At 39.4% G+C, this 22,301-nt stretch overlaps 1 protein-coding gene across 6 annotated transcripts in view; it reads right to left on the bottom strand.

Annotated features, from left to right (window-relative positions):
• LOC119652564 overlaps positions 1-22,301 on the bottom strand; it is a 149,364-nt gene that overhangs the window by 4,224 nt on the left and 122,839 nt on the right. For 3 of the 6 annotated variants that reach the window (XM_038056776.1, XM_038056777.1, XM_038056772.1), the window contains exons 6-12: positions 21,758-21,986; positions 21,454-21,525; positions 16,114-16,343; positions 15,534-15,683; positions 14,978-15,037; positions 8,759-8,884; positions 3,860-7,778 (exon numbers count right to left, since the gene is read on the bottom strand). In XM_038056776.1, the coding sequence (XP_037912704.1) occupies positions 4,405-7,778; positions 8,759-8,884; positions 14,978-15,037; positions 15,534-15,683; positions 16,114-16,343; positions 21,454-21,525; positions 21,758-21,986 (4,241 nt within the window). In that variant the 3' untranslated portion in view covers positions 3,860-4,404. The remainder of the gene's footprint in view (positions 1-3,859; positions 7,779-8,758; positions 8,885-14,977; positions 15,038-15,533; positions 15,684-16,113; positions 16,344-21,453; positions 21,526-21,757; positions 21,987-22,301) is intronic. The other 3 variants (XM_038056775.1, XM_038056773.1, XM_038056774.1) reach the window with 3 other exon arrangements.

The following is a 22,301-nucleotide window of genomic DNA, read 5'->3' as shown; positions in this document are numbered from 1 at the left end:
ATACTATCAGATTAGTTTTTTGTGGCACACAAATAAACGGTTGCTCTAGATCCACTCACCTATGCGGGAGGTCGATGATTCTTACGGAATTATTCCATAAGTAACCAGGAAAACCCGGTTTGGTTCACTGTCGTTACAACAACGTCCCGAATACCAATACCATGCGTTCAGGAATTTTCATGGTTTGGGACAGCAACCGAATGGTAGTTTGAACATTCCACAAGGTTACCTTTCTTTTTCCATATTTCAACGGTCGTGCTTTCTTGCCAGATGGTGTTCTACCCTCCTCGATTCAATGACTCTATGAGTCTTGGTGTTACATAGGTGTCAGTTCTTCGTTTTCCAGAGCTCAGCTTTCCCCGATTTCATTAATTTGATTGCTTTTGCGACTGAAGCACTGACGGGTGGAATTGATCCAAATGTTGACAATTCGTTGGAAGTGGTTGATAACATTTTTAAGTTCAAATTTGTTCGATATATTCCCGTCATCTGTCCATTGCGGCTCGGCGATCGGTAAAAAAATATCATTCTTATCATTAATGTAATGCGGCTCTAACCCAGCAAAAAATTATCTCTCCTGTCGTCCCTACTGCCCAGTTTATCATAAAGATCTTTGTAACGGCTTTTTTTGTTTCCCGGCTAGCATTCTCCTCAACTTGCCGTTGGCCAGTGGTTTATCGGCGAGAAACTTATGGTAGAGGTATTTCTCCTCAAGCAACTTCATTTCGAGATCAAGCTAGATCAACCCCATTGCGATCAGCAATAGCGCCCTGGATATGCGTATGAAGAAAGTCGCTGACATCGCCTCGATGGTTGCGCTGTCTAAATCCGTGTTTCATAATCGCTTCCCAAGGTCGTTCTCAAGTTTAAGCAAAGGCACTCTCCTCCCGTTTCTGCAGAATTGTTAATTCCACTTATACGGAAACACTAGACTGAAATCTTTCGCAGCGAAAGAGTGGACGAAGGGAATTATCACTAATATTCCGTAAAAATGGTACCTGGAAGTCTATTGGCATACTTCCTGCCTGTTCAAAAATAATAGACAATTAACACCCCGAAAGCTTGATTTGCAGAGAGCAGATTGGTTTCTGATCCGAATCCCCCCCGCAGTGCACTTTAACACCGTTCGGCACACGTTGTGATATTTGAATTTCTATTTCACCTGCTTCGCGTTGCTGTCAAAACGGGATAATGTGTATACCTTGGAAGCAGTGTTTCTGCCAGCGGCGGTACAGAACTAGATGCCGTGTGGAGCAATAGCTGCGATATATCCGCTTTTGCTGTTGGGTCTAAAATCTCAAAATGCAACATTAACGTCAAGTTGATATTGTTTTATACTAATGTTTTGTGTTGCTATATAAGAGCAGCAAGCACAATTCTTACAAAAAGTTCCACGCCTCCGTCAACACCTGTCTGCATCATGTCATCGGGAAGTTCCGAAAGAGGATGAAATATTTTTCACCATCTAAATGACGATGTCGCTTAACCGTGGTTGACGCGCTATACCCTCTTTACGGATAAATGGCAATTAACAAAAGTTATTTTAGCCCCCTGTTTCCCGAGTGTAAGTAAACTCGTAATTCGATAGAATCACCTCCTTCCTCCTCTCAATGGACTTAGGTGTACTTGTCTTTCAATTCGAGAAGACGCAAGGAACGGATCCACTGAAAATCTGAAAATTAATTCGTCCAAAAGTGGAGGCAATTATTCAGTAATGCAGAAATTGGAACGCAATCCGATTTAAAGAGGCAATCTGCAATGAAATATCAAACGGTGATAGGAAGACGGCGTGTATTTGCCGTACGAGCTCCTAGCAAGAGGCAAAACGGTGAAACGGTGCGTCTATACGTTTCAAAAGAGTCCACGTACACCCAACCTGAGCGAAATTTAATAATTTTTGCAATTTGTTTCCAAATAAATTGTGTGTGAGAGATGGACAGAGCGTAAACCAATACTAATAAGACATTGTGGATAAACTTATGATATGATTGCACACATTCCAAATGTAGTAACATCAGTAGTGCAACTGTGGAGCCGTTCTCTAGGTACTGTCCACATCTTTTGCAGTACGACAATATGCTCAAGATTTGCCTTCTTTCGGCTGATTCCCAGCATTGCGAGGTTCGTCACTTCGTAATCGGTCCCCCACGAAACTTTACCGAAAAGCCACGACCCCACTACACCGGGAGGGTTAATAGAGGCCCTGGCCACAGTTAGATACTAGACAGCCACCTCACTCCCCCTTGCCCCTCAAGGGGGGAAATCAGTGCGAGTACACACGATTTCAAATTGTTTTGCCCTTGAGCATGAGCGAGATGTACCGAAAGCCCGATCAGCTGTGTTTGACATACCGCCCGAACTTGCCAATGTATTGGTGAGATTGGCAAGTTTTTGCTTATGTATAAGTGAATACGTGAAACAACTTTTTGCTATATGGGTGAGCACGCCGTAGTACCAGAATAGCAAAAGCTCACCGATCTCTCTCTTACCAATACGATTTGACGAAGATTATGCCTTTTCCTTGTTTAGCGTCTCTGATGTGTACAGATAAGCTTCTGCAAGCACATTTGCAAGTGGGGTCATTTTTGTAAGGGTACTGCCTATAGTAGATCTACTGTGGCCCTGGCTTTTGAGGTGAGGTTTGTGGAGATTATGAGTGTTCTCTTTTCTAACATGTTCGCTATGTATTCAACTTGATAAAGACGTTCCCAGTTCCAACAGTAACATTGAGGGAGTTACATGCTCTCATTAACTCTATCTCAGCAGATTCCTCGCTGTTGTGGGCCGACTGTCCATGGAAAAGGTTTAATGACAAAGAATAATAGTCAGAGATAAACAACGGCGTTAACCGCAAAAATCGAACGAGATTTTCAAACACACATGGGCTAATATATTTATTATCAATTGTATTATGTATTACGGGACAAACTGTAATGGAAAAGCGCTTTTAAACAAGAAAATTTGTATAGAACGAAGAATACCAAAACATTCGTTGTAATCACATATGATGTTACATACCCAGTCTTCGTCTGAAACTAAGTCAAAAATGCCATCAAAAGAGTTCCATAATTTTGTTAACTACTATCCTAGTAATAAAAAAAAGAATTTCCTCGAAGAACGCACAAATGCTTGGAAGCTTATGAAATATTTACCAGCATCTGAGGGCCATCGTATGCCCTTTCGTTGCAACGTCTCATCGCACCTAATTGAGAGAAATGCTCAAGAAATATCTAAAAAAATAACCCATACAAACCTGCAAGTGCGCCACAGAACTGGTTCCCGAACTTGGGGGAAATATTGCATCTTGCAGGACCACGACCACTTTAAAGGGAGTCCCACCCTATGAGTCTGCCAAATCAGTTTTATATTGGTATCGGAGACAAGTTTCCGTACTTATTTTCAAAACCTGTGCTGCGTGCATGCATTATCAGTTAAGTGGGTGCGAACTGGACCTGCATCCTTTCCAATGTTATTTACAAAAACGAATACCAGACATGAAGACTTAAAAGCCAAAAGAAACAGAAACATTTCGGTCCAAAGAATATTTTTACCGCAAAGCTTACTTTCCGGCCTGTGTAAAAATGAAGGCACTTTCACAGTTTGATGGAAATGCATGGCGTGAATAAAACAAAAGTAAGTGAAAATGAAATTGAATACAAAAAAAAAACATAAAACAAAAAGTAGACAAAGTGGCGACACAAAAATTCAGTTCTCATCTCTTAAAAATGACACATTTAAAAATGACTAGTGCACAATAATTTAAAGAAAAGAAAATTGAGAAATTAAGATTTGAAAAAACGAAGTCAAAAATAAATTATTTACGATGTTTCTTATCATCAGACCAATCTCTAATAGATACCTTTTTGATTTGCAACAATATTTTGGCGGATATATTTTTCTTGAACACGATTCTTCAATCTTCTTACAATTTTGATTATTCTCAGTTTGTATTGTTTTCGAAAATAATTGCTTCTCTACTGACATTTTTTCGTTCAATATTCTTCAATGGGGATAGTTGGACAGTAAGGGGTGGGGGAAAGGATTAAATTACAGCTCTGGCCTAGCGATGTTGTGGCAGTTATCATCTTCATATTGATAGTGAATGGCGCATTCTTTTTCTTCCTAAATGCAAAACAATTTCAAAGGAAATCTTGGTTGTATCACAAAGATTTTGGACAGCCTAGTAGAAGTTATAATAATGCTCTCAAACGGCAGTGATCATTCCTGAGACAAATCTGGATTTCTCGAATGGTACAAAGTCATTACCTTCAGCATGCTTTCTTCGCGTTTACCTTCAATCATTTTTTTTCAAAATATATTCTCAAATGATTCAAAGTACAAAATGCTTTTAACAATAATAGAATTACACTAGTAAAAAATTGGCGTCATCACTGAACGTATTTATCACACTTTTCCTATTCGTGACAAAGACGATGCTCTGAGAAAATCTCGACTCCTTTCGGGCGTAGCGCTACTCCTTGGCGATCGGTAACTTTCAGGTGATTCAGACTCTCGACTCTCGGCAACTCGTGAGAGATCGCGATTCAATGACTTCGAACTCAGTACGCGAGGACAACGCACACTTCGGAACTGATTTTGTCCTAGCAAAGGAGACTGATTGTGGAGAGTTCTAAATGATTTTGACGAGGCTGCATCTGTAACACTTGGATCAGTTTTTGGAGAACCTGATCGGTTCCATGTTTCGTAGTAATCCGCATACGATTTTTGATACTCATTTTTCATATCTTGAGGTGTCATAGCTGGCGTCGATTCAATGGAAGTATTTTCTAGTGAATCGAGATCGAGATCCTCTTGTAATACTCTTTTCGCAGCTGCTTGAAGTTTCGCCCAAGGGAGATTGCGAAGATGGTGTGTGTCTTTCTTCAGAAGCAAGCTTTGTACCAATTCATTGACTAACTGTTCACTAATGCCGTCCGGCTGGGCTGGAGAGGATGGTGAATTAGACGTGGACAAATTATCTGCATCAATGCTGTTACTCATTTTCAGTGGCAAAGATAGTCTTTCTCTCCTCTGGGACATTGTCTCAGCATTTTTAACAGCATCTGGGTTAGAGCGCCTCGTAATCGACACGTTGTGTATAATCTTCTTTTTCGGTCTGAGGACTACTTCAGGTGGTTTCTCATCGTCATCAGTTTTCTTGTCTTCATCAAAACTGGACTCATCCTGAAGCAATTTAAATAGTCTTGAATGTGTGGCTGCCCTTTGATACCGGGACATCTTCTTCAATTCTGTGAAACATTCTGGGTCGGTATCGGTTTCGGATACAGGTTTACTCATGTCTGAAGTAACACCAGAATCAGTTTCTTCCAACTCAGATTCTGATCGCTGGATAGAGCTGTTTCTGCTGAGAATCTCTTTTTTAGCAGAAGTATTATTATTTGTTATCTCAAGAATAGGTCTAGATGATTTCATGTCTTCAGGCGATTTCTTCGATGCTTCGAACGCAGCAATACGTTCACGGACTGAAACTTTGGCATTGTCATCCTGGCGGGTATTCATTTTAGTGAATGTTTCATCACATTTACGTTTGGTTTCTTCAAGAACAAATGACAAAGACTCTTCTAGGGGATTGAACTTTTTCTCATTTACGTCGGTTTTGCTTTGAGGTACGGCCACTGCTTCTTCGTCTGAGCTAGAGCTCTCAGTGCTCTCCGAGCATTCTTCTCCATCTTCTTCCGATTCTCCTTCCTTATTTTTAATTTCTTCATTTTTAAGGTTTTCAAATAGTTTGGTTATATCATCTTCAGCCTGATTATTAAATAAGGAAAGTTTCTCGGGTTTCTGTATGATTTCGCGCTCCTCAGTTGCTCGCTTTCTAGCTTGATCATTCCAAACTCGGAATTCCCGTAATGCATCAAACATATCATTGGCACTTTCGATCACTTCGCTGTTTTTCATGCATGTTTGTGAACTTTTACCATTTAAATCATTCAATTTATCTGGAACCGATTTTATATCCCCACTCTCCGACCCTTCTTCGTCTTCTTCTTCCTCTGATGTTTCCTCTTCTTCTTCTTCTTCTTCGTCTTCCAATTCTTCCTTCTCGTCCTCCTCGACAATAGTCTCCGGTATGCATTCAACCAAAGTACTTTCTTCTCTCTTCGTGTCATCCTCAGGATCATCATCCTCATCGCTCTCCTCTTCCAAATGCACATCCCAATCTGAAACAACCTCATGTATGTTGTTGGTCAGATCGTCCCCTAATGTCTGCGTCATGAACTTATTTCTCTTCATTGGAAGGGACACTGATATTGACACTGATTCCGAATCAGACTCAGAATCGTCCCAATCTTTTGCAGAAGTCTCACGATCTACAGATGGGGTCTTACTGATAAGACCACTGCGATCCATTGAATTACTTCTAGATGGGAGGCTAAACGTAACACTGACATCATTTGTGTTCGTGGCATCTGCTTGGTAATCATTATCTCCAAAAACGAAATCAGTAGAGTCATCTATGGTCTTCAAGGATGAACGTCGACTGCCTTGAATCTCACTGTCCCCGACAACTACTGTTGTAATATTCTCATCATTGGAGGTACGACTAAATGAAAGTCGTAAAGGTAACCTTACAGTAACAGAATTTTCCTCATCTGCTTCCTCTTCGTCATCCTCTTCAGTGTCTGTCTTGTTATCTAGGTCTATTTCTTCTTCATCCTCTTGATCGTTGGCAATAGTTGTGGAGCATTCACTCAAAGTAGATGATGTACTGTTGAAGCTTTCAGTACGCTTTTTATTCCGCCGTTCAGCAGACTCTGTTGTGTCTTCCTCATAGATAACGCTTAACTGATTCTGTATCTCAATATTCTGAAAATCTTCAGTTATATCATTTTCTTCTTCGGTATCACTGCCGCTATCTACTATACCTTCCGCTAGCTTCTCTTCTTCCGATTCATTAGAAGAGTCATCGTCATGGCATTCAGAAATCACAAACCCTTCTGCCACTCTGTCCTCATCTTGAACATTATCCTCTCGTAGCTGCTCAGCATGGATCTCGTTTGAATCTTTATCTTGGCTTAAACTTTGCTCATCATCATCGAGCATATCATAAACTTTTATGTTTGTAACAGATTTGATAGCGTGCAAACCATCCCGACTACCGTTTTGCTTTTCCTTTGGGACCTCTTCTGAAGAAGAAGAAGATGTGAACAGTTCATCAGATTCTTCTTCTGATTCATTTTCACCTTCAGGCGTTTTTTCATGGCAAGGCGCTTTGGGTATCAAACGATTGCGATCTTGACTTTCGATACTCCGAAGGTCTTTATTGTCGCCTTGATCGGTTTCCTCTCCAAAATCTGGATTGGTAATTTGACTTAACCGTCTTCTCAATATTGCAATAGGCGACTCTTCTTCGTTTTCCAAGTCAACTACCTTTTGTCCAGCCTCTTCTAAGCCATTTCGATATTGAGGTTGCTGCTCCTCATCAGCTCCAACCGCATGTTCGTTCATATCTGCATCGTCATCTGAAGCCGTTATAATGATATTCGGAGTACCTTGAATGGGTTTTACATCGTAATCATCGGCAAAATCGTTACCGTAGTCTCCATATCCTTCAGTGTCATACTGTGGATAATAGTAGGAGTACGGTTGATAAAATGGCTGTTGACTCGCTATTTGCCAGGCGGGATCGTTTTGATCAGGGATATAGTATGGAAGTGGAGTACAGGATGGGGAGTATGGACTAGGGTAAGGATAATCGTAAGGCGAATAATAATTGCTTTGCTCATTTTCAACAACACCCGAGTCTTCAGTTTTGACTACAAGAAAAGAAAAATGAAAATGAGAAAAAACATTCAGATACAGATAATAATTTTGGACGGGACTATTGCTGGTTTCAAATGATGCACGAATGCGGGCTACCTTAGTACGAAATTTCAGGGATTTTCATTTTATTTTTTTTTTCATGATCATACAGTAGTCCATGCCCAAATACTAATAGCCCGCATCCATGGCACTTCGCATAGTTCAACAACGTCAAAAACCCGATTCAAAAACAGCACATTGACAAAGACCAAATGGCAAACGAGTACAAGAATGGATGATCATATTCCAGGACAGCCAATAGCCGTTCAACTATTACTAATATCTCAAAAAAGAAATTAGACATTTCAAAAATTATTACACCTGACAGACGATATGGTAAAATTTATTGTTAATAGATAAATGCAACCTTATTAATAAGCAATAAATTATTCAGTTCGCGCCTGCAACTTCGCCAGGGTTTCTTCTGGCATCCTTCGGTTTATTCTTGTACCAATTTCCATCCCAAACCTGTTTTGTCAGTCTTTACTCATAGTCAAAGTTAAAATTTAATAATAAATGCATTTTCCAATAAAATACCGTTCGTTAGCATTCGATGCAAACGCACATAGTTCAACACAAGCTTAATGCTAAATTTCGACCTTTGGGGAAAGAATTTTATAAGCTCCTAACCAGTAAATGAAGTCTCTGTACACATTTTTCATTTGAAATTCAAAAATAGGACAATTGGCATTCGTCTTCTATCAAAATTGATCCTTGCATCAGGAAGAAGAGCCAAATTATGCATAAAATAAATTAAGTTTGCAGAAATCCGTAAATTAAACGATATTTCTCCACGACATGATTCTGTTGTATTAAATTTAATGCAAGAAAAAGTTCAGTAAGAGCAAGTGGATTTCGTAGGGGAGGAATATAAAAAGTAACTTCAAGAAATCAAATAAACATTTTTATGAGGGCGAAACCTTTCTAGCCTTACCTGCATTTTCGGGTGTTGTCATAGCTTGCAGCAGTTTGAATGAACGACTTGGTATAGCGCTACCAGTGTATATTTTTGGCTCGTGAACTTGCTGTTCACTTGGATGAACGTATTGTTGTGGTTGATCTAGAAAAAAAATAATCATTTCAGTAATATCCCGGAAAAATCCTTGAAGAGAATTAGCACGACAGCCATTTCCTAAGCTGGGGAAGAGTGATACGATAAATTGTTTACTATATTTTGAGGACAAGCTTTGAAAACTGATGAGAGTTGAAGTTGGAACACATTCAGCTCCTTCGGAAGAAAACTTCTGTAGAGAAAATCGTCTGGCCAGGCATTGTATGTTGTTTTCACATTGTATAAATTCGAGCAGAAAAAGAGATTTATTTGATTCCTTGCTTCCTACTACATAACGTTTTCAAGGTCTTGTATACAACTTTATTAAAATCGTGTGTCTATCCATCTAGATATACAGACGTCTGCCTGTCTGTCTGTCACCCGAAATTTATTCCGAAACAGCTGGAGCTACCCTCACGAAGTTTGGCGAGAATATGTTGTATGTGAACCGTTACACGTGCAACGAATGGCATCACTTTGTATTAAGTTTAAGGGGGCATCCTATATACATAGTTGAAAGAGCGAGCAACAATTTTTTTCACAGAATATTGTCATGCCATTAAATGAAAGGGCCCAATTAGTACTTTTCAAAAATGATCTTATTTCAGATATTGAATGAAACGTAGAGGCGTGGCAACTCAAAATGTGTGCCTCAAAAAGTGGGTCTCGTTCTGAGAACCTAGCCGAAAAAAAAAATAAAAATCATCGGATATGTCTATGTGAAATCTAGGGCTCAAAATACATCCCTTTGCCCGGCCAGCTGGGACTTTTGAATACACTGAAAGTCTTCCCCGCTTGTCGTGAGAGGCCACTAAAAGGGATAGAAATGTTTGGCCTAGCAACCTGCAAATTTTAAAATGTTATTGCTACCGAAACGTCAACAAAGCCTCGGATAAGTACTGGCCTCACAGCAATAATCTTCGACAATGGAGAACGGACTATGATCGGTTTCTGGAATGTGCGCAAGCTTATCGACAACGGTAGCGAGTGTCTTCAAAACGCTCGTTTCCTCTAACTTAAGCGGGAAATCTAAAGATATAATTTGGACATTCTGGGTCTAAGCGAAGTAAGATCGTGAGACTCTGGAGAGCACTCCTATCCTTCCTCTCACATTTATAGCAATATGCTTTTATACTCTGCAAAGCCAAGTCATAGCAGATGCGAATCTGCTGCCGGGTTGCTTCTGGAGCGCTATCTTGGCCTGGGAGTTTGAAAAGTTTGCAAGTCTTCTTCTTTTTCTTCAATCTTTGTCCCGTTCACAAGCTGGGTCGGCTCATCATGATCGATTTCGCCGTTTGGTACAATTAAATGCCTGATCAGGACGCGTTGTAAGGCTTTTAAATCACCACCCAGCGTACCAAGCGACCGTTGTTTTGGCCGACCCTTTGGTTGGTTATCATCGACTTCGATGTTCACATCAATCTTAGTAAGTGAATTTTCGTTAACGGGAATTACATGACCATATCATCAAAGACGCCTCTCTCGCAACTCCATATCGATCGTGGATATCCCTATTTAGGATGTGATCAAAACGTGTCACGCCACTAGTCCAACGCAATACCTTCTCTTCGAACAAATCAAGCAGCAGCTAGATTTTCGGCCATAAGCCGGTTATGGCAAATGTTGGAAGCTGCGTTGATGCTCTTGATTCGAACGTGTTATCGAAAGCACCTGGCATAGGTACAGATATGGGGAGTTTTGTGGGTGTCGTCTGCCCACTGCTTTGTCTTTGAATCGGCTCTGATGATGATCGCGAGAGTGGTCCCTGTTGTTCTCCATGCTAAGGAACGGAAGGAAAGGCCCTTCTCAAACGCAACGGAGAGGACTGTGTGTCGAATGACGCACATACATTTTTGCTTAGGGAAGATGGGATGGGATTCATCAGCAACTTTATGCAGATAAAGCGGAGCTCTCTCCTTACAACATCAGAAAGATGCGGAAAGGCGCTGGCAGAATGAACGCCCAAACACAAAAACGGAGTGGCTGGATGCAAATGAAGTGAGAGAGCTGTCAAGTGAAGTTCATTACACGGATTTGTACGAAACAATATACAACAAGACCGATGCGCAATCTCGCACGCAAAAAAGTTCGGAAAATTCAACTTTTGCGATGCGTGATAGATAATAGTTTGTTGACACTTCACGTCATTTGCAATATGGCGGCGCTTCTCGTTTTCGATAGTTATTGTTGAATGTAATCAATTAGAATGAGTTCGTTTTAAGAACGGCGGAAGGTACTATTTGCGATGCATGTGCTAATTATTAATATCACTAGCCTTAGTTACATTGCTTCCATTCATAAAGAATAAATTTAACTTAAGAGGTAAGTGCACTCTCAGTGGCATTCAATTATATGAATTCTATAACATAAAATATAGGAAGTGTAGAAACTTGAAAATTATATGCGTGCATATTTTACGTTATGAAAATCTCACAATTAAATGCCGCTAAGAGTGCATATACCTTGGGCTTAAATTCAATTTTTATGAATGGAAGCGACGGGACTAATGCAAGTAACATTAATAATTAGCACTTGCAACGCAAATAATGCCTTCCGCAGTTCTCAAAGCGAATTCATTCTAATTTATTACATTCAAAAGTAGCAGCCGAAAACGTAAGCGCCGCGAAATTGCAAATGGCGTAATCAGTTATCAGAGCCAACCTAGCCGACGTGGAACGAACTTTCCCCACCTGAAATCTTCATTATACATTGGAGCATTCCGCACGCATCGTAATTGTGTTTCCCGCTTAACAGTTTCATTCTTCCTCTCCCATGCATTTTGTGAAAAGAATTGCCTGAATTGAAGGCTCCCTAAGGTGGGAGAATAACGAAGTTAACCCTATGTAATACGTTTCATAGTTTAGTACTCTATTGACAAAGAGGTGTTTAGTTGGAACCATGATCTACCCGACTCAAAAAAGACACGGGAATATGGCCACATATGAGAAGCAGAAAATGAGTTTTTAAGCTCCGAAATTAGAACCAATCTAATTTCAATAAATCTTTTGCTCTAATTTCCAAACTTTTCTAACTTCTGCGAGCGCCAATTTCGAGTGGCTACTGTATATATGATCATTTTCAAACCCGGAATATTTATTGATCCTCGTTTTCTTCTTCTTTCATTATGTAAGCTTAGGATGGTGCAAGCCCGAGAAGGCAGCCTGGATATTTCGTTGTTACTGCAAAGCCAATATTTGCAAGCGGAGACAATGGTTGCGGTATCTGGAAATTATTCAGGCTGAGCTCCGGTGAAACCGGGAAATTCGATCGACAGGTCTCTGAGTAGTCCGTGAACAAATTGGGTGTTGTAAATGCGAAATTTTCAAGTAACAGAAATTAAGTTTTCTTTATCAAATACGATTAGTGTTGAATCGCTTGGAGCGGCACGGAGTAGTATTGTTTTCCTGTAAAACCGGCTTAGTTTGTATTGAAATTCGCTTGTGAAAAGCCCAATGATTCTGGTAGATTTTTGAAAAGAATAGGAAGAATCCATCCTCAACAAACAATTCAAACAATTTCAATATTAAGCTTAAAGTTGTGCTGGTGTTTTGTCGAATCGGACTGGAAAATCAAAAGGCAACAAAGAGGACCCAATTAACCCCATTCGAAAATGTCTCTTTGTATGCAGATGGACTCGGAGATGTTAATATCTTCAGATGACTGCACCGACAAAGTGGTTTGATATCCCTTCTGTGCTGTTGGCAAAAATGTTACTAGTGTCGCAGTGTCTTTCTAGGGAAAAGGTGGGTAATCCCCATATCAGTAAATGTGGAAATTACTTCAGCCCACTAATTATTTGATTCATACTATGTGACAACCGGTCCTGTATACTGGTGAACTTGCTGCAGCAGGAGTTTTGCATCTACTAATCCTGATTAGGGCACCTCTAGTTTTTTCAACATTTTATGGCTCGTCGACCCTCCTCCTTGGTAATTTCCCCACAATTCATGCCCGGGCAACATGGTGGGGTATTTAGGTAGAAAGCCACTTAGCATGCTGGACGAGCAACCCTAAAAGTCCACTACAGTATTCTTTTCCTTATGTTATCGAAAACTGCACTGTCTGAAATTTTCGTCGAGATTCATCAGGCGATCTGAGAAAGTTCTATCCGTTCCTAGTGAATGTTGCATTCTGAACACGTCAGAAGTGACTTTTACCGTAACCTCACAACCAAGTCCATATGAGATAAATAATTTGCTTGAGTATGCCCAGAACCTTGTTTTTATTCACTTATTACTACATTTCATTGTCCAAACTTTATGGTGAGGGTTGGGGACGTCTCCCCTCTTGAAACCCAACGAAAACTCGTGGCAGCAGCGGTCGCCACCCAGAGAAAGTTAAGGCACTAGAAATGGACAATATTTTGATATCACTAAAGATTCGATTTGCCAACTCGGCCATCGGAAGAGGATTACCAAAGTCCTTCCTTTCTACTTCCCCCTCTGCCCGTAAGAACCGATAACGATAACTTCTTAACAAGTCACGGAACCTGAGGAGAGACTATTTTCCTTACATTTAAAAAGCTTATTATTTGGGTCATGGTCGTCACGATGTGCAAATGTAATTCTAGAGAGCATTGCCCCTTACCTCTTCACCATACTCCGCATCCATGTAAGGGAGGAAAGTGGAGGGACATGGAGTGGGTCTCCTCTCTAGCCTCGCTTGCATATCGTGGCGACGATTGCTCTATCAATCAGCTAATTGACGTTACGAAAACAGTCTTTTTTGGGGCGCCATAACCTTTCAACGGGGAATGACTGCTACAATTCTTCGAGGGTTTTTATCCCCTCCCACTCCGGTCATAACGATGACAAATCAAACTTTACCATAATGATGTCAATATACTCCCCATTTGAACCACCATTACTTTTCAAGAAAAGTGACCGCTACGATTTTTCAATGGACGTTGAAAGGAATGATCTCCTGGGTTTCCATTCAAACTCGCTTTTTCGTCTGACCGATGTACATAGTTTAAAGTGAAGCCCTACCATTTTGAAAATAGCTCCAATCTGGGGCGCCATAATTTTTTAAGCGGGGATGGCAACTTTTTAACGGGGTTAGAGAATGGGGCCTCATGACTTTTTAAGGGGATGACCGCCACGAGCTTTCATCTGGATTGAAGGGGTGAAAGTTTAACTTTTACCCCAATTGTCATTGCGACCGCGTAAAAGGTGTAGAAGGTGATATGTCGCAGCAGCATCTAGTGATGAGTTTAAAAAAACTGGATGTGTCCAAATATTTTCCATTAAAAGAAATCGGTTTCGAAGTCTATCGATCATAAATTACAAACAGCTCTCATTTTTATATAATTGATTTATCTACTTGTGTCATTATTGATATTTTGGTATGGTTATTATTGTTAAGCAATGAATCACTATTACCAGAGCGGCACATAACCAAGATCTTTACGGCAAACTGGACACTCGAGATGGCGAGAGAGGTCGGTATCGACTTACCAAAAGCCGACATATCAATGAACGTCTCAAGTCCAAAATTTACCACGGTGTCATCCACCTTGCCGCCCAAAATTATTTGAGTGCTGGTCGACTACAAAAGACAACGAAGTGCGCCTCGCAGTAATGGCAGTAATGGAAACAAATAGATTGCGCTGGACCAAAGGCGTAATACGCCACGATCACATCCGAAATGAGGACAACCGCGATCGATCTGGGGTTGAACCGATCTTAGACGAGAAAGGTGTCTCAAGCGGTCAAAAATGGCCCTCTCCGATTCGGAATGGGACAATGGTTAAAGAAGAAATTATGTGGTTCAAACTTAACTCCTAGCGCAAGGACATCTTTAACAGGTAATGATTCTATGAACAGCAAGATAAATATTAAGATAAACTGATTGAATTTTGATTGTTCCTCATTTTTGGAAAACCATAAATACATATATTATCATAATACGTTCAATATTTTTCCGCTAGAAAACCCTTCACAAAAAACGACAGCGATATTTTAGGGAAGGGGTCCTGACACAGTCTTTGTATAATATGCATTGTTGTCTGTCTCTAAGCATATTGTTTTGGGATGTGAAACTGATAAAAATACTCTCTATAAATGTTCGGCGTTGAAAAAGATACAGCAAACCCTTACTCACCATCTTGTTGGTATATCGGTCTCTGCTGTACATATCGCTGAGTCTGCCTTTGAATAGGACCTAAAAGAATTTCAAATTACAGTCAGAATCTGCCCTTCGCTAAGGTATAGATTGAATGTTAATAAATATGCCAAATATAAACTTCAAATATAATTTAGAAAATGGGGATGACATTCAACTTTACAGATGACACATTTCGTGTGGATTTTTAATAATTGCATGTTAAAATTTGGTCTTAATTGAAATTTTTACGAATCTTTAATGGATTAAGTGACAATTCTCATATAATTCAAAATTATCCTATCCATTAGTAAATTTCCAATCGACATGGTTCAAAAGTACAGAATCAAATGTAAGTAAATCAATTTTGTTTGATGCAATTTCCAGGCGTCTTTTGTTAGCAGCAAAAGTTGTTCTAGTTCAACGAAACGATGGCTTACATAAGCAACATTCCGTGAAACAAAAGTCTGCCGACAAGTAAGCGTTTAAAAATCAACTGAAAAACTCTCAACTCGTTCATTTTCGGTTCACAATTTCTTATTTTTTGCGGCCATACCCCAGGTTTTAGCTTCATCTTTCGCGTTTTTTGCACTATCAACACCTGTCGTGTCTTTTTTATTCGCTTGGGAAGGACATTTATCGGTCAAAGATTTTAACTTTTGAAATGTTTTCGATGGGATTGCACCGCCACGATACCTAGGATCCACTTGAGTTCGTTGGGAGATTAGTGTAGAATAGAATGAGTCGTTAATCACTTGTTGCTAACATTTAAATACTATGTCATACACAAATTGTTATTTAATTTATTTAACATGTTCTGACGAGAAGTAGCTTTTATTGTCATAAACCAAGTAACTTTTATTGACACAAATGTTTAACACAAACGATAAACTTATTTACATTACACAACAAATATAAAGCTGAGTAATTCGCTTGCAACGATATATTTTGAGTAACCCTTACAGGATCCTCCGTCGTTCAAAGATAGATTGTCTCAATATTTCGTTCCTTAAACGCACACAAAGTTGTCACAGGTCTATTGTCCCTCCTTTCTCTCTTTATAAATCGAATCCCGTCATTTCCCCCTCCACTTACGTTTAGACACACTAATGGCTACTTATTTTGCCGTAACTTACCACGATTCACGAATGCTTGCTGGTTGTTGTCGTTTATTTGCATTTTCCTCATTTGATCGTTGGCATCGCCCATCTGTCGTGAATATTGTGGTCCATGCAATTCAGCAGCTTGCTCGGAGTCACTTTCCCGGCCACTGTCGGTGTCTGTAATTTTCTGGAGCACTCTGAAAGATTTCGATTGATTTGGTGGTATTCCGTTGGAACGAGCTTGTTGAATTGCACGCGGATCACTAAATTTTCAAATAGTTGTAAAGTAATTTTAGTGAAGCTGCTACTAGTCGTGCACTATGCAGTTTATGTCCAACAAAACTATGCAACTATGATTTATTAGTCAAGAATGACGCATCTGATGTATGACGTGATCAGTGATCAGCCCAAATTTAAAAAAATGATAACGTTCCTTAGTGAACTTGAGAAAATTCATTCGAAGCTCGTGGCTCAAGCAAAGCAAAACATTTTGCAAACCTTTATTTCATTAAAAAAAATTTATAAAAATAAGCAAAATTTTTCACGGAGCCAAATCTTAAAAATTTGCTGGTGCCAAAAAGTGCCCAATTAAAAATCTAGTCGATTGCAAAATTTTTCCATTTCATATAAAACAAAACTATCTAAGACGAACAGATTAGAGTCGTATTACACTACCTTCAACTTTAAATGCGTTTCATTCAACAGTGACAGATGAGATAGTGAAGATGAGATCTTATTGTTCTAATTCAAGCAGATTTCCTCTCCTTATTTTCCTTTGTAAGTCAGTGGGCTGAAATTTTCAGAAATAGCTGAAATGGTGACAGAAGTTCTCCTGGGCTCTGATACCGCTTCAAATTTTAAAAGTAGGCGTGAAGAAATCAACACTTTTATAAATCAATAATGACAGTCACCTGTTCAATGCAATTTTGATCTTCCCTGCCTTCCTTTAAACCCTATGGAAGTCCACACCTGTATAGGTGTGACAGACAGATAGACTGATAGACAGTAAACCGATTTTAATTAGGTTTTGTTTCACCCAAAACCTTAAAAAGTGCCTCTCAAGATCATACTATCCATCAACCCACTCAATCCATTGAAGGGTACATTATTCAAATTATCAGAACAGCACACAACCTGAATAGGCTGGAACTAAGCTTGTCCAAAATGAGTGAAAACTAATGATCGGGGGTATGGCGAAGCTCCTGCATGAGGTTAAAAATGTATGGATGCGAAAATGACAAAACGAACCTACCTTTTATAAAACGAAGACGAAAACTTAAATATTCATCCTCAGAGAGAGGCCAACTATAGTTCCTAGCAACAAGGCACCTTCTTCGTTTACAATTTCTGCAAAATAAGCGGCAGTAGTTAGGGGTTTGCAGTATCTCCCACGCATGATAAAATGAGTTTACAGAATCACTGAATTACCGAATTCCCCAAAGCGGGAGAGACACCCAAGTAGACGGATATATTTTCAAAAGGTCTGATCAGTTCTGGTCAGCAAAACCTGTATGAAATCAGGAAAAGCCCAAACAGTATTAATTTCTTTGAAGCCATTAAAAATCCAAAAAGTCCAAAGGTATTTAGCAAATTGTTACGATGTGCTTGGCTCCAGCTTAGACGCAGCCTTCGCGCCCCATACTACAAAGAAAACTTCGCCGATGGAGGGTATTAGCAAAATGATACGGAGGGAAACACATTCCGTGCAAATCAAGTAGCTACACCCATGACCTTGTACTTATGAATACATGGTTCATCAAACGACATTTTATAGGGGAAAGGTAAAAATCGAGTATATTCTCTGAAAATGCCGACATTTTACTACCGTCACTAACGTCATCCGTCGCCTATGAGATCATCGAAGAAAAAAAAAATAATCTCACTCACGCGATAACCAACCATTACGAATGTTGAAAAATGAATTAAGCTAAAGACACGGCCCGTGAAAAGATACGCCTTTACCGCAAGTTTCTCGACGATAAAATGTGCGGGAAGCAAAGAGCGACCGCTGCCACCCCAGCCGTCCATTACAAAGATTTTTACGATAAACTGGACACTCGCGATGACGAGAGAGATTTCTATCAATTATTCAAAAGCCGAAACGAACGCACATCAGTGCCACTGAGGTCGAAAAACCAATAAACGAATGAATAGGACCTGACGACATCACACCTGAGCTCTGAAAAGCGAAAAGGTGGAAACCAACACCGTGGCTCAGCGAATTCTTCAATCGGATTATTCAGGAGAATAGAACACCATCTGATCGGCAATAAAGTACTGCATACAAGCAGCGCCCTCTTTACATTGCATTTCTGGATCTGGAAAAAGCGTTTGACCGTGTCACACCTGAGCTCATTTGCCATACTCTACGGCAGACTAATACGGGAAGAACTCGTGCGCTGAGTTAAATTGCTCTACCACGAGGCGAAAAGTAAAGCTCGAAGTGTGGCAAGTGCATCGAAACCACTTCGTGACTCTCTCGGTGTTCATCAAGGAAGTGCCCTCTCACCACCCCTCTTCACATGTCACTGTCACAGCACACTGTCCAACTTCCAGCGCCCTATGCGTTGCTTTATGCAGATGATGTTTTCCTAGAACCTCACAGCAACAATGATCAGGAGCAACTTGCCCAAAAATGGGATGATCGCCTCATGCAACACGGTCTCAGATTGAATCTAAATAAAACTGAATTTTTGACAACCGATCCCCATGAAATACGCACAATCACTGCCAATGGCAGCGACCTCCCTAGAATTAAACAATTTAAATACCTCGGGTCGATGCTATCGGCCAATTGAGAACTACGTTATGAAATTCCTGTACCCGTGAAATTGCGTTCTACCACTGCGTTTTTTGTGATCGTCTCTCAAATCTAAAACTAACCACAATGTCATCTGCCCTGTCGCCTTCGATACTTCTGAGTGTTGGTCAGAGAGCGTTGGACTAGTGGCGTGGCACGCCTTGATTACATCCGAAATAAGGATATCCGTGATCAGTATGGGATTGCACCGATTGTGAAAAAATTGCGAAAGAGGCGTGTTCGATGGTATTGTCACGTAATTCACGCTAACGAGAATCCTTGTCAAAATTGGTATGAACATTGAAGTCGACGGTAAGTGACCAAAAGGATAGTGATTTGAAAACTTCGTGACTACAGCCAAGTAAGACCTTTGTTAAAATAAAATAGAGGAACCAAACCCTTGTGAACGGGACAAAGGCTAAAGAAAAAAATCCCTGTTTTTAACTAATCTAGCAATCAACTACCCTCTGATTATGAAAGGTTGCTAAACCAAATTTTAATCAAATGAATTAAATGATCAGGAACTTTTCCGAGAATCCGCAGATAATATTAACATTTGCAATCATTTGTTGGTTGTAAAACCAATAAATGTTTCGAATCTGTCATCGTAATACACGGAGTCTACGTTAAAATAAGCCGTCTCTTGAATATCATGCTAACAACATTCATGCCGATATAGTGATATTGGCAGACATGTTTAACTACGATGAACAGAGCAGCAATGTTTCCATTCTTGGACTCAACACCATTATAAAAGTAAGACCAGAAATTTTAATGGGGGGCCGGCTGGGTTGGCCGACGGAAATATTATCTTCCATAGAGTTCAAACTGACCATGGCTGTCGCAAAGAACGTTCAAGCCAACATCACGCCTACCGTTGAAAATTCCTCCAAATGATTCAGTGTCCATTCTCTACCGTTTTCAACCAAGATGGGGTTCAAGGCAGCCACGATAGTTCAAGAAATTGACCAAACTTCTTATCGAAAGCAAACAAATGGTGTGATGTATTTCAGTCAAGGAAAAAAATCAGACCCTTCTCAAGTTGTCGGCTGCATTAGTTGTTCCTCCTAAAATCTCAGGAAATATCGATGAATATCAGTAAAACGAAACCCAAGATATCCAAAGACGACCCAGAATCGAAAACTAGAACTTACTCATGAACCTACCCCTAAGCTGAAAATCCAGGCTATTCGGGTTACTGGGGCGACCAACGATGGCTGCAAATATTTATCTTTTTCAGAATAACGAAATAATCTGGCAAAACCAACACCAAGACCCAGTTGCTCAGCACCAAGAAAATTTCCAAAATATAGAAATATGGATATGGATTATATTTTGAGGCCTTTCGACAAACCCAAATAGCGCCACTTGCTATATAGTAGTATATATAAAGGGATTTACAGACCACATGTTCTCGCCAAATTTCGGACCACAACTACCTCAGCTGTTTCCAAATAAATCGAGTGTGCTACTTACGGTTGCGCTACTATCTTCGAAAGAACAGTAACTAACTTTTCTAAAAATAATGAATCTGTCTTTGAAACAATTTTACTATTAGTTGGAATGAGTGCAAGTGCTACCGGAAATAGATAAGTTCATATTGAGACAATAAGGCGCAATTAGCAACTTTCCAAATGAAATTGATATTTTTTCAAATCAAATTAATAACTATCTAAGCGAAATTTTCCAAATCAATTTATCATCACGAATCCACGAAAATGGAGATTTAACCCACACTCATATAAGGAAATCATTTTTCGCAGCAAGAAAACCAATTCCTTTTTGGAATTCTTAGACAAGGAATGGTTCGAAAAAAATATTAATTTTATGCTAAATTTATAGCATTTCCACTTCAAATAAAGGACATTTCAAATTAAATTAAACATTCTGCGAATCAAATTCATGAATTTCTAAACGAAACCAATGTTTTTGTAAATCAAATTTACGGGATCAAATTATTACGTAATCATTCCCACTATCCACCATACATACTTTATCTTTAGATAACGTAATAATTTAATCCCGTCAATTTTATTGGAAAGATTTTATCTTCATTCGGGAAGTCGTGAATACGATTTGTAAAGATTTGAATTTGGTGTTGAAAGCTGTTAATTCGATTTGGAAAAATGTTAATTTCATTTGAAAAATTGTTAATGTTAAATGGAAATCCTTGTACTAGATTTCACCTCATGAAGATAGCCCCTTTACTGGTTGTCAGTATTAATTAAGTACTTGCTGATGCTGCAAAGCCAATGCAAAATTTTGGTTTTATGTTGAACATATTCTCCATCACAAAGCGAATAGGACCTGCTTAGGACTGATATTATCTAAGTAATCTCAACTTGGAACTTCTATGGAAATAAAAACTGAAGGTCATAGAAGACTCTAGTCTAGACCCTATAGATATTGGAGATCGCACGTACTAAAAGACAGTGACAAGGAGAGGAAATGAGCTCAAATTTGAACAATAAGATAACGGATTAAGCATATACAAGGAACGACACAGTAAATATGTATGGAAGATGACGTTAATATCTGGACATTTTCATTTGAACTTTTTCACATATTTTCACCTGAGTCTGCCTTTGCCAAAACGCAGTTGAGCTTCTAACGGACAATCATGTACTATGAGTCTATAATTCCCGCTTTTATTTTAAATATTAAGTAACAAAATATTGTCGCGACAAATTGTTGATAAAAACAACCGCAAAAAGACAAATCAATTATGGCAAATGGAATAAAAAAGCATCAGATTAGGGCTTATCTGTATAAATCTAAAATCTACAAACTAATACAATTGAAGGCTAGAAAATATCATAATATAAAAAGAACAAAGAAAAATCATCAATGGAAACTTGAAGGCATTTGAGAACTTACTTTTGAATCACTATGGGTGCCGGTGAAATGGGACCTCTGACTACATTGGGGTTGAAAGGTCCGTCATCGCGTTCGATAGAAATTGGAATTACACGACCGCCACCCTGTTGAGCTGGTGGAGACATAACTCGTTGTTGCGTGCCTTGCTGTTGGGTTTGATTATTCCACTGGTTGGGGAAGTTGTTGTAGCCTTGATCGACAAATTGGTTTGGATTTCGAATGACGGCCACTGAAAGTAAAAAAGTGAATACACATGTAGCCCAGAAGAAAAGGTTTTCTGAAGTATATAATCTAGAAATATACAATAAATGGCACACTGGTGTCCTGATCGATAAGTATCAAACCAACTTAAGAATATTGTGTTCTTAATCCTTCGTAATCTGCGTAGATACAAAACTACTTGAGATAGATAGAAAACTATTGGACCGTTAAATCACAATGCCCTACCTAAAGATCAATTCAGATTGCTTGAAATTAGACTTCACGAATCACACCTATTTATTTCATTTCTTGACCAAGTGACAAATCTAATTCCGGCTGCTAC

This window comes from Hermetia illucens, chromosome 3 (genome assembly GCF_905115235.1).
Source record: "Hermetia illucens chromosome 3, iHerIll2.2.curated.20191125, whole genome shotgun sequence".
NCBI lineage: Eukaryota > Metazoa > Arthropoda > Insecta > Diptera > Stratiomyidae > Hermetia > Hermetia illucens.
The sequence above is the reverse complement of the archived record's forward strand: the minus strand, read 5'-3'. Positions and strand labels throughout refer to the sequence as shown.